The sequence below is a fragment of the Mixophyes fleayi genome, chromosome 5 (assembly GCF_038048845.1).
Source record: "Mixophyes fleayi isolate aMixFle1 chromosome 5, aMixFle1.hap1, whole genome shotgun sequence".
Taxonomy (NCBI): Eukaryota; Metazoa; Chordata; class Amphibia; order Anura; family Limnodynastidae; genus Mixophyes; species Mixophyes fleayi.
This window is the reverse complement of record NC_134406.1, coordinates 76,994,569-77,007,824: the sequence shown is the minus strand read 5'-3', so window position 1 is coordinate 77,007,824 and position 13,256 is coordinate 76,994,569. Positions and strand designations below refer to the sequence as shown.

The following is a 13,256-nucleotide window of genomic DNA, read 5'->3' as shown; positions in this document are numbered from 1 at the left end:
CTGCCATTTAGCGGATCCTCACATTCGTTTGACGCTCTGAGTATGGACATCAGTGTCAGGATCGCCAAAATTGTAGCGATGATTTACTTTGAAATGTTGAAATCCGGCCTTTTCCAGTTCTTCCATCTCGCTGGCGCGCCAACTATCCAAGTAAATTATAGAGGCTCTTTCGATATTGTCCAAAATCGCCGACATTAATGTTTCTGCACTGTGATCATCCACTTTTACCAAAAAGCACTTGTGCGTCTCATGACAGTCCTCCGAAGATCCACTGCTGAGGAAGCACTCGGTCAGCACTGTTCTTATGCTTAGTAAACAAGCTCTCGTCAATTTCGACGATTAACCCTTTGCCTCTGATCTTCTGTTTTGGCTGTCAATTGAGGTACTCGGCGCAGGTTTCTCGCATGTAATTGTTCCAGTCGACAGTTGTGTTTTTCTTCATGCCAATTCCTCTTTGCACAACTTGATCCATGTCAATTCCTTGGCCCAGCAATAGAAGAAGCGAAAGGCTGTCACGAATGGTAGAAGACTGTCGGTGAACCAGTTTCCCTGTCGGATGTTGACCTTCTTTCTACAAGTAGATTTTCTACAGTTCCAGGAAATACACGAACCAAAGTAGAGCTTCATTTCATGATTTCTTTGACACAGCATCCTACTTGGCAGTATTCGTTTCTTCTGCAAAAATGCCACATTGTCTCTTTCAGTAGAAGGCAGAGTGAATAAATTCATTTTTAGATGTCGGTTGTATTTTTTTTTTTTTTTGTTTTGTTTTTCAAATGGCTCCAGATAACAGATAAAAATGAATTTACAGGTGAACCTGTACAAATGTTTAGATTTCATCCAAATCCAATAGCTAATAACATCCAGTGAAATAATTTATGGTACATTCTTGTATTTTGTTTTGTTTTTCTACTGTAGAGTAAGCAGTTATTGTCATGAGCCGCCTCACTGGTCGCGACAGCTCTTAGGTCTGCTCCCGGCTGCATCCCTGGTGTTGCTATGGTAGCCAGGACATCACATCCAGCATCAGCGTTCCGACCATTGCCAGGGCAACCAGGATGTTTCTTTTACTGTCGCGGTGCCCAGCAAGCTGTCTGTCAGCCGGGCGCACACGCAATGTAGTTTAATTAATTCTAGCAGGTTGTTGCCCTGCATTGTGATTGGCCCATTTCTTCTGTATTTAAGGCAGGGAGGGCATAGCCTTCTTGCCGGTTACATCGTTTGTGCCACACATTCTGATTGATTCCTGTTGTGACCCCTGACTTGTTTCTGGACCCTGCTTGAACTCTGATTGCCACTGACCTTTGGCTTTGTCTTTTGGAGACTCCCTGCTGTAACCTTTTGGCCCGTCCCAGACTAACCTGCTCTCTACTGACCCACAATTTGCACCTGTACCTGGTATTTGTATACTGAATTCCGGTTATCTGCCTCCTACCCCTGCGCTACGGTAGCCATACATAAAAATTTTACTACACTAGAGATAAGTCCTGGGGCATCCGAGTGCCTGTGAGTGCAACAAGCTCTATGGGAAAGGTGGCTGCTATAGGTGACCTATTACTATCTGTTCTAAAAGTTTGTCGGTAGCCATTAGCCATAACAATTATTATACATTTAAAAAAGAAAAAAGAACAGAGTGTGCACCAATAAAAGTACACCTGTAAAAGGGTTATTGCAACTTCTTGAAAGCATTAAAAATAAATATTGATGACCGCTAAAGATTTGGAATCGGTCACAGGCAACAGCTTGATTTGAGCCACTTCCTTATGTGCTTCTGGTGTGAGGATTCTGGTGATGCCAGTCAATCAGCATAGAGGTGTGACTCTCACAAGGTGCTTCTGAACCAACTGACAGTACCAGCAACAGGCCTGCTATGAAATGCAACACCCAGGCCAGCGTTACTCACTGCAAGTCATTGGTTGGCCACAGCTGCTGTCATAGTATGTACAAGAAAGCAGTTTATAAAAACAGTAGTAATATGCCCAGTACTATGCCAGCAGGAATGCACAATGATAAGCCACAATTTTGAGTAATATCCAATAAAATAACAGCAGTAGTAATATGCCAGCAGTAACACTAATGCCCAAGACACCAGTAATATTAGCGCCCAGTAATATGTCAGCAGTAATATTAGTACGTTAATAACTAATAATAATGAAAAACAATAATAGTAATGTCTATGTATATTCCTACATTAGTAATGGTGCCTAATAATATGCCAGTAGTAACAGCAATGCTTAATACGCAACTAGTAACACCAGTGGCCAATAATGTTAGCAGTAATATTAGTGCCCAGAAATTTGCTAGAAGCAAAAGTAATGCCATTTACACCACCAGTAGTAGTGCCCAATAATGTCACCAGTAACAGCAATAAGCCACTAGGTAATGATGCCTAATATTGTCTTCAGTACTCATTACAATGTCATTGCTGACAGTGTCACCTCCTTCTCCTTCTGACTCGCTGTAATCGCTGCACTGCCCCAGCGACCATGTCAGCTTATATAACATGAAGGTTGTGCTTTTGACTTCTAATTGGTCACAGCAATGCTAACATTGTGGAAAGTGGTGTTCACGTGGGCTGTGCTACTGCCAGCTCTACCCCCCTTCCACTATCCTCATTTATTTAGTTTGTAGCTAAACAGGAATGCAAAAAATAAATGGAAACAAATTCAACATTTCCCTATTTCATATCCATTCCTCTATTCATACTAAATTTCTCTGCTGCTTACAATATAAGCAAAGTGTTGTCTTAGTTCCCTATCATGCAGTGTGTCAACCTTCCATTTCAATTTGTTCAGCCCAATGTAATGTTTGAGACAGGCTGCTAATAATCTGACCTATGTGTCTAGTGACATCTAGTGGAGTCAAGAGATATTTTTGGTAGTGAGAAATCAAACCATTTATTCTATAGTTATAGTGTGTGTAAATAGTGTTTTGTCATTACCCCTAATGTGTTTACAGTGGTTTGTGAAGGTGACCTTGCATATCCACTGTAATAACTGCTTATATTATACCATCTCAGGCAGATCCACAGACTACCCTTGTATGCCTACCTCTTTCTTCTCTTTTGGGCATTTCCCCAGTCTTATACAGGAGGTGTTCTTACAGTAGATGTCTATGGCTCGCTCTGTGCCACAAAATATATATCATGAGACCAGGAGTGGGCAGTTTTTTCTGGTTGGCAGTGGTTTGAAGAAGATGCTGGTACCATTGTAAACTGTTCTTATTATTAGTCGCTACATTAAATGTAAAACAAAGGAACGCTTTTGTTTTGCTAGATTGGCTCTAATGTTTAAGATAATTGGTACCCCATTGAAAAACCTAAAAATGTATTAGTCAGGCAGAGCCTACTTACAAATCACATTGAATTTGTCTCAGATCATTAAAGAGTATACACATGAAATACATAATGGCATTTTATCTGGTATAATAACAGATAATCATAGTAAGCTGATTTAGATAATTACAATTCATGCCCAGTACAACGCTGTTTGTGTGATTTTCTTTAATGTGGGTTATCAGGACAATCACGTTGAGCCATCATGTGTCTGTCCCATGATTCTTGATACCTTTCCTCTATCACCTTTATATCCTGATGAAACCTCTCCCCTTGTTCCTCACTGAAATCAACAAGGATATCCTGAAATCTGTGTAAGTGGCTATGAAGAAAGTTTACCTTTATGCTCATATTAGTACCCACATTTTTAAGGTTTATGACCATGTTTTGCACCAGTTCTTCATAATTGTCTGCTTTGTGGTTACCCAAGAAGTTCTTGACAACTGAGACATAACTGCACCAGGCAGAAGCTTCAACACCATTCATACAGTTTATGAAATTAGAATCCTTGATAAGTTTACGAATCTGAGGATCATCAAAGACTCCAGATTTTAGTTTTTCCATTCTGGTTTTTCCAAATGTATTTGAAGCAATTGTCAAAGGTATTAACAAATTGTTTCATTGGTTCCAGCCTGACATGGAATTTTGGGAGAATGAATGATTGATTTTTTTTCTCTGTCAGTCATTGGCTTGTTAATGATGTTGGCTGCACCTACAGTCATGTTTTATCTTGAAGGCCACTTTTTTTCAAAGATCTTGCATTGTCCTGTTATCCCACAAGCAGATGAAACAAGGGTACTTCATATGTCCTCTTCGCTGCCCAAGCAAGAAGTTTACCATCTTTAGATCAACACAAATAAACAACTGGTGCTCATGATAGCAAAGCTTCTGCAAGACCATTTTGATATTTTCATATTCTTTAAGTTTTGTTGAGTAAGTAATTGGAAGAGATATATATCGATTACCATTGTGTAAAAGGGAACATTACAAGCTTCTACTGGAGTTGTCTATAAAAAGCTGCCAATCTCTTGGTTGATATTCCATTGACATTTGAAAAAGTCCAGGGCTGTTGTTGCAGTATACAAGTTCTTCATCTTGGCTGAAGTAAGGAATACACCTAGATTATTCGCATGTCCACCTTCTAGAATGCTCTGGCAGATTCCCGTGTCCACGAGTTATGGCTTCTTCCCCATTAATTTTGGGATTTTCATGATCTGAAGAACTAGAGCCAATTCAAAAACAAAGTCCTTCATTTTTTATATCAGCAACTACAAAATACCCTAAATTTGTTCATATATCCTTAGCAACTAAAAAAATTTTTTTTTTTTTGCTGGGCTGTGTTATTTTATCCTAATAAGATAAAATAAAACAGTCCTACAGCTATTGCTAAACTACATCTCCATAGAAGCTCAATTGCTACTATGTAATTTTTCCACTAGCATATTGCCAGGGACCATATAACTCAATTAGTAGTAGGATTCTGTAAGTACTAATCATTATTGATGTATCCACTAAGGTCAACACATGCTTTCCACCAACGTATATATCCTTGTAAGCTTATGTTAGTAATGATTAGTATGTCTTACCAATATGAAAATAGAATTTATTTTATATTCAATGCATGTACCTTATTTTATTATTGCTTGAAATACTAAATGTTCTCTTTTTCCAACAGAGGATGTACTCGGTAAAGATGCTGGAGAATGTACAATATGTCTGGAAGAGCTACAGCAAGGGGACACTATAGCAAGATTACCTTGTTTATGTATATATCACAAAGGGCAAGTATTCTTTTATTCATACATTTATTATTTCATTTACAGGAAAGGTTTCACTGCAAAAATAAACTTTTAAATTCTGCAAATCAATATTTAAAGGATTCTGTAAAAAAATGTAAGCGATAATTCAATTTATGTGATGCAGTTTTTAAAAGGACCTGTCTAGGGGGGAATTCAATTCCCCCGAGATTAACACCGCACTAAACCTATTACCGAATACGGTAATTTTAACCCTGCTTTCTCTGCGAGCAAAAATCCGCTGTTGAAATTACCGTATTAACGGTAATTGTGCGCAGGCCGTATTAATTTTTGCAGTAACGCGGCCAAATGAATTTCCCCCTTATATGTGTAAAGAATAATGACCGCTTCATGGAGGAACATATGCTGCCATCCCTTCAGGCCTGTAATACATAGGCCCCATAATGTCAGTATCACATGAATTAAGGGTGGGAGAACAGCTTAGTTGGCTGGGGTCTAGTTTCCTGCCGGCAGGACCGACTAACCTCTATCCGTAGATTGTGAAGACCCCACATTCCCATCTCTTTGAATAAAAATACATTATAGATTGTATTACAGATTGGCAGGTGGCCAATTCTGTCTTTGTAGAACGTGTGCGGAAACGTGACTTTGAGGTGGTCTACATGACTGAGGCTACCAATGAGTAGGCTCATCGGTGACCGCTGTAAATACCTCTTCTTACTGGACTTTAACTCTATGCAAAATATCATGAATAGACCACAATCACTAAATGTAGAAAAATAAGCATACTATCTATTGAGGAATTACACAGTTATTGCAGATCAAAGAACAACATACATATTAAAGTACTAAAATGTGTGTGGGGGAGGGAGATAAAAACCATTCAGCAAAGTAAATGGGAGATTATTCTATACAATTGACTCGGGGAGCAGTCATTCATTCCATACATTCTCATGTACAGATACACACTATGTAAGGGTTATATATGATCCCCAAAGATGCTAGACATCAACCTCATTTTTTTTTTATTCTTCTATGTTTATAAATATCTAGCACTCCAAAAATAGAATAGTACACTAGTCACGATGACTACATTGGTTGATCATTTACATTTAATGAAAGGCTGGAATGACAGCAGGAATATAAAGACGGCACTTAAATAATGAGGGAAATAAGATTTTGTTTACTGATCTTAGACTTTATTTTGTTCATATACATGCCCCTGTGAATTGACGTATTTTCCCCGCACATTGAAACACACATGCTAATGAGAAATACTGTCACATAATCAGGTATTTACTTGTGTTTGATGGGAATGGGGGGTGTAATTGAGAGCTCAGATGTTTCTTGCACATACGTGATCACTGTAAGGCTCATACACCCCAGTGTTTTAAATCAACACTAATTTGCTCTTCTCTCTTATGTTTGTGGAATTGCATAAGATTTTACCTGGATAGGCTATTGCTTCTTTTGATGAGCTCTGAGCTGAGATTGTACTACCAAACATGAAAATATTAAAAAACAGACATGAGGATATATATCTGCAGAGGAGAGACTGCGGGTCACTTTAAGATCTAGGGGTATATTTACTAAACTGCGGGTGTGAAAAAGTGGAGATGTTGCCTATTGCAAGCAATCAGATTCTAACTGTCATTTTGTAGAATATACTAAATAAATAACTAGAATCTGATTGGTTGCTGTAGGCAACATCTCCACTTTTTCAAACCCGCAATTTAGTAAATATACCCCCATGTGTTGTCCATAATATTATAATTATGTAGCACATGCTTTATAATGTACTCCCAAAAGCAAACCAAAGGATAGTAGTAGCCAATGTAATGACCTGTAAAAAAAAAAATCAATTAAGGTCTTATGGAGTTATAAGAATAGAAGAAGGGATAGAAGAATAAAAGGGTTTGGGGCTTTTTTTTATTTTTCCCTCACCCTCTTTTTTTTATACCAGGATAGATCTTTTAAGACTCTATAGGTCTCCCCTATTTGTATTACGAATAGATTGAAGGCAAACTTTATCTATTAGTACCTACAACATAAGTTACTATTAGAACCAGGTCATCATGGATATAATAGAAATGTCTTGCATGGGAAAGCTGATTTAATAGTTTTTTCAGCACTTCCAGCCAGGCTTGATTCTTGTTGAAGCAATCACTGTAGGCTGGTGCTCTTTATTTATAGCGCTGGATGTTCCTCCACCACCTGAATGAACAAAGCCACATTCACTTGCCCCATTGCTGGACACATCAGTCAGCGCTCGGTGGTAAAGAAAGTTCAGTGTTCTCCCCAGGACCTATTTCCCGGGTGCTCCACCCGGCTGTTTTTACTTGTCACCCCACTCTTGGCTTCGGAAGGAGTCCTATTATAAAAGACTAAAGCATTGTTTCTCCTATTAGAACAAGCACTATGTGAGCACTACAGCTAGCAGTGTGTGTTAGACCACTGACCACCGGTCTGACCAGTCCAGGAAGAGGTTCAGTTGCCAGGCATAAACAAAATCATTAGTTAATCTCCAGACACCCAGGGGGCAATAATCTCCAGAATTTTAAATAATAAGTGTTGGCAATAATATCCAACATTTTTTGTTGTTGTTATTATTACAAACTATTACACTGCCCCTACCCGGGTACTTCTTAATGCTACCCGGCTGGCAAAGTTTACTGGGGAGAACACTGAGGTTGTTCTGTCAACAAGTCACAAGCGTCCTGCTAAGTGTTTACTAAACACTTTTAAAGATAGTAAATGAACATTCCCATAGAACTACACTGTATTTCTTAACAAACATTAACCCTTATGAATGCGGCAGCAATGTAGAAATTGATACAAATCATTCAGGATACCTTATTTATTAGATGTCTGGAATCATAATGCACGTGATTGGCTTTGATAAAAGACATTATATGCTTTAAAATCCTGCTTGTATGTACAAGTCCTAGAACGCTTATCAATTTTGAGGGAAATATCTTTTTCATGTTTACACAAACATCTGTCCCGCTGTGGTTTAACATTATGTGTGTTGTTTCCTTCTCTCTAACAGGTGCATAGATGAATGGTTTGAAGTAAACAGATCTTGTCCTGAGCACCCTTCAGACTAGATACACGATGTTGTCATGTATGATAGGTAAATAACATGACTGCAGTTTTCTGCTTATAGCACAGACGTTGCGTTCCACTCCACACCTAGGTTTCTATATATTGTTCAGGTTACGGTTTCTTAGGATTATCGAATATATACATCACATATACAGACATATAATATATATACAGTATGAAGACATAGCGTTCTACTACACAACGATTTCTATATATTATTAAGGTTAGTGTATAAACCAGCCAGGGTTATATTTTCATCGCAATTTCAACAATTACAATCTATCACATACTAGTACATCAACCTTCAAAAATATTTTTACATAGATTTTTGATTAAAATAAAATACTACCAGCCAGCATTTGACACTTGCAAAATATCATAACATAAGAATCAATAAAACACAGTGGAAGCACCTAGAAGACTGCACTAGACCTAAACCTCTGGTGTAACTTAGAACTGTCAGTAGGATGTAGAATTGTTATATTAATTACTGTATATATTTTTAGGGACAGATACAAATCTTATTTTTATTCACGGTCATTTAATTTAATGATGGTTGGCAAACATTACCAGGGCCGCCAAGAGGAATTTTAGGTACCAGTACAGCAACTTTTTGGGGCCCTATCCACAGCCGCTGAGGTGGGCGTGTCCAAACCAGGTTAGTTACTCCTCCCACTCACAGTCAGGCCAGGGCCTCCACCCTCTCAACACCCCTGCACATGACATGACATTATATATCATTGGATTATGGAGGCTTATTAATATTAAACATTGTGTAGTGAAAAAAGAGACACCCTGATAGGGTAGTATTTATATTATATCAATATAGACACGAAGGTAATGCACACACAGAATAATGTCTGAAAAATGCTTATCTGTTCACCAATCAGTAACTAATGTTCATGTCTTTGTTATACTGTTGGAATGCAGTGCGGGTTGCTGCCATGGTGGCCTACAGTGTTAGAGGGCATGGGGTGGCACATAAAACTTTGCCTAAAGAGGGAAAAAAATGTTTCATGTATGTAATATGTAAACCAATAATATTGTCTTTTTCTTTCCTGTAGCTTTATGTCCCTGCTTGTATGAACTGATTTACCTGAGGAACAATCTTACAATCTACTTTGGATATCTTGAGAGGGGGCATTTTATAAGTCTCCCCCGCCTTAGACCTTTATGTTGACGGGACGCTAGACCCAATCAAGATGGATGAAGACAATTGATTTCCTCAGAGATCAGTGTGCCAAATATTTAATATAAGGACACACAGGGATTTTCAAAATGCTGCACATATTGTTTAAGAAGAAGAAAACACACTTGTGCCCCACCATTTCTATTAACGAACCTTATATAATGTAGGCCAAAGTTAACTCTGTTCCCTGCATTACTGTTTTTTATGATATATACAGCCGGGAGCCAATAAAACTTTTTTTTTTTAAGGGAATTCAACCATAAGATCGTGGACTGGACTGAGATGAAGGCATCTCTAAAAAATAAAATATTTTCATTTTTTTCTTTTATTTTTGATATAGCCTATATATATTTTTTTTTTTAGATGCCAAATTGAAAATCAAAACAGTTTATGGTTTTACGGTACAGATCCAATTTTTGTACTCTGACAAGACAAAATGTGAAATTGTACGTGTGTTTTTGCTTAAGTAGTATAGGACTTCCATATCCACCATTTTCTGGTGTCTGCTCAGTGCCTACATACAAGGACTTTCACTGAATGCCTCCTGTGGGTACTGACTATAGTAAAACATATCTTTTTACCACTTAACCCTTTCATCTCAGAGTACCTCTTACGGTGAGCTTAGCCTGCATCTTGTGGCTTGTAAAACATTTTGAATCAGTTAGGGAACATATTTAAGTGTCATTAAATATGAAGCAGTTGGTCTGTTTACACCAGTTAGCAAAATACTTAAACATAGGTGCCAACTGTCCCTACCTTCCGGGTACAATCCCAGGTTTTCCTGCATGCTGAATGCCATTCTTACCATCAATCCTTGTTCTCTGGGCATTATAAGTTAGTGTTTACCGAGGAGAAGATTTAAAAATGCAATATAAATTAAATTCAGTGAATTTGTCATGAGGGAGATTAGAAGAAACAGGTTCGTAATATTTGAGGTTAGGTGGTAATGCAGCTTTAAATGTAGTATGTAAAATCTAAATATACACTCTTAAAGATAAAATTGTATATTTAATATTTAGGTAAAGTGCTAATCTGAAAAGTGCAAAGTAATTTGTACATAGGAGGTGTGGAGGTCACTTTATAGACATGGGCAAGATACAGCATATCATCATCATCACCATTTATTTATGTAGCGCCACTAATTCCGCCGCGCTGTACAGAGAACTCATTCACATCAGTCCCTGTCCCATTGGAGCTTACAGTCTAAATTTCCTAACATACACACTCAGACAGACAGACTAAGGTCAATTTGATAGCAGCCAATTAACCTACTAGTATGTTTTTTTGGAATGTGGGAGGAAACCGGAGCACCCGGAGGAAACCCACGCAAACACAGGGAGAACATACAAACTCCACACAGATAAGGCCATGGTTGGGAATTGAACTCATGACCCCAGTGCAGTGAGGCAGAAGTGCTAACCACTTAGCCAACATATGATATCAGATGAATGTCACATGACCAGGAAAGAGTGCATGGTCTGCGATGTGGCACATAACCTTTAGTTAGAAATATGGGTATTGAACCCCATTAAATAATCTAAATCATTATTATTTCAGTATTGAACATCTGGTAATATTTATCTACATTTTAGTATGATATGCTAATGATAGTTGCCAAATTGGAGCAAAGACCAGGTTGTTAACTCAATATTTCTCTAGCAACGGGTTCATAACATTTTTTATTTTTTGCCTGAGACTCAAATAACATCTGAATAATGAAGTTCATTTTAATTGAAATATATTATTATTTGAATATATAGTATCAGCAGTGTGAAAAGAGAATCATACAGGTCTGCACTAAATAGTTACTAAAGCAATAAGTCAGATAAGTGCAATGATTAATTCGATTTAGTGAAGTAACAATCTAATGAAATGTTGGAGCTTCAGTATTGACTTTGAATGAAGACTCAAGCAGTGACTCCTGACCATTTTGCTGCCCGAGGTGAAAAATTCACTGCAATAGTCCCCTCTCACCACATACACAAACAGACATTAGTATCTGAAATCGTGAAGTATACTTTGGTAAGCAATTCATTTAATAGCCCATAGAGAAACCTCCAACTGAAGCAATGGCAGGAATAATTGTCCAGTATCCGTTTGCCTAATAGCAACGCTGTAATTGGATAATGTTCCTTTGGATTACACTTGTTCTCTTTTGCATATCTGTTGCAGTGTTACCTTCGTATTACACCAGCAGGGGCAGGGCAGTATCTGCCCCCCGGGCTGGTCCCATAGAGGGCTTTCTTAGGCTGGGTCAATGGGCCACCAGCATTTTTTGTCCTTTGAAATAGGTTGCTGAGTTGAGTCTTGCCCCCCTCCCCCCTCACCTGGCTGAACTTTGCCAGCTTTCCCCTGTACACCAGCCTTCCATTTTTCACCACGTCCGTGTGTTGGTCCCACGGAACTGTATTTTTCTTTATGTAATCCAAAATTAAGAACATAATCCATGAAAGTATGTTTTGTGATTTAACAAATTTCTGAAGCACACTGATTTTGTTACCCCTCTGGTGCGGATTGACATAAGGCAACGTTTTCAGGATGTATCCGACTGAAGTTTTATTATGTATGTGTCTGATAAATTCAGTAACTTAGGTAGACTTGCTTAGCTATAGTACCTTTACTTCAGTTTATGTACAGCAGTTGTGACCCATGTCAGCCTAGTGCAAGTCTGACCAACATGTAGCTCTCCAGGTGTTTGTGAAGCTACAAGTTCCAGCATGCTTTGCCAGCTATCGGCTGGCTATCTACTTGCAAAGCATGATGGGGCTTGTAGTTTCACAACACCTGGAGAGCCACAGGTTGGCCAGGCCTAGCCTAGTGACTTAAAACCTGATCCAAACCATCTGCATAGGCTGAATTTGCTCCTCCAGCATGGTCTGAATTGATGTTTCCTTATATCACATGTAGGTTTGTCACATTTACCTAGATTGTGGGTGACACTGGAGGCTCTGAATACAATAAGATATCCCCAATTTTGGCTTCCATCAAGCACTTAATCATGTAGAACATGTCACTTTCACTGTCACTAATCCATTCAAAAACAGATTAGTGAGTTGTCTGCAACAGCCTAGTGCGATAGTTATTTACTTTGTATATACAAATATGTATGCACACAATGTACATGAATGTACAGAGATAGAACTGTGTCCCCTTTATGAACCTCGCCACAGTCTCTAGGCACAAAGTTATATCTAAGCACTACCTCCAATGTTCCTGGTGCACCTCCCTAGCCCTCATTAAACTATCTTCTATTACTAAATTATGGGGAGCTCAAGAGACAGAGAGCCTGTGTCTAAATAATGTTTTGTCAATTTTGAGCCCTTTTATTGAATTTCCAAGCTCCGAGCAGACTTAAAATCCAGTGTGTTTGTCCTTTGCTATCCCTAGCAAATTATAGAAACAATACCATGTTAGCACAGTGAGCTCCTATTCTATTTTATTTACGTATTAATTTAGCAAAGCCATCATTTTGTTTTTTTGTTTTTTTTTTGCTGCACTAGGTATAAAATTAAGTCCATCCTAGTTTACACCGCTGCCCCGACCTGGACGCTTTCCAGAATGAATGGCTTTTTACTGTATAACTACAGCGTGTGATCATTCCATTTGTACATATAGCAGGGATTACACTTTTGTACATGTTTGGTATGTTTACAGAAATTAAGTAAGGGAAACAAATGCCTTAATTAACAGAAACATAATTAATTGTGCTTAAGTTTACTGGACTCTCTTTAAAGAATATATATTAGTTAAGTAGTAAGTGATTCATTTTTTTTTTTACAATCTGAGGTTTCCAAGTACTTCCATTACTGCAATAATATGTTGACCTGTTGATCTATTACAGATGCATTGTGGGTTATTTATTAAAGCAGGC

At 38.2% G+C, this 13,256-nt stretch overlaps 1 protein-coding gene across 1 annotated transcript in view; it reads left to right on the top strand.

The window, feature by feature from the left end:
- ZNRF2 (zinc and ring finger 2) overlaps nucleotides 1–10,373 on the top strand; it is a 97,593-nt gene extending 87,220 nt beyond the window's left edge. Inside the window, exons 3-5 of the mRNA XM_075212418.1 lie at nucleotides 5,010–5,115; nucleotides 8,141–8,224; nucleotides 9,261–10,373. Of these exons, the coding sequence (XP_075068519.1) occupies nucleotides 5,010–5,115; nucleotides 8,141–8,198 (164 nt within the window). The 3' untranslated portion in view covers nucleotides 8,199–8,224; nucleotides 9,261–10,373. The remainder of the gene's footprint in view (nucleotides 1–5,009; nucleotides 5,116–8,140; nucleotides 8,225–9,260) is intronic.
- Nucleotides 10,374–13,256: the final 2,883 nt, after the last annotated feature.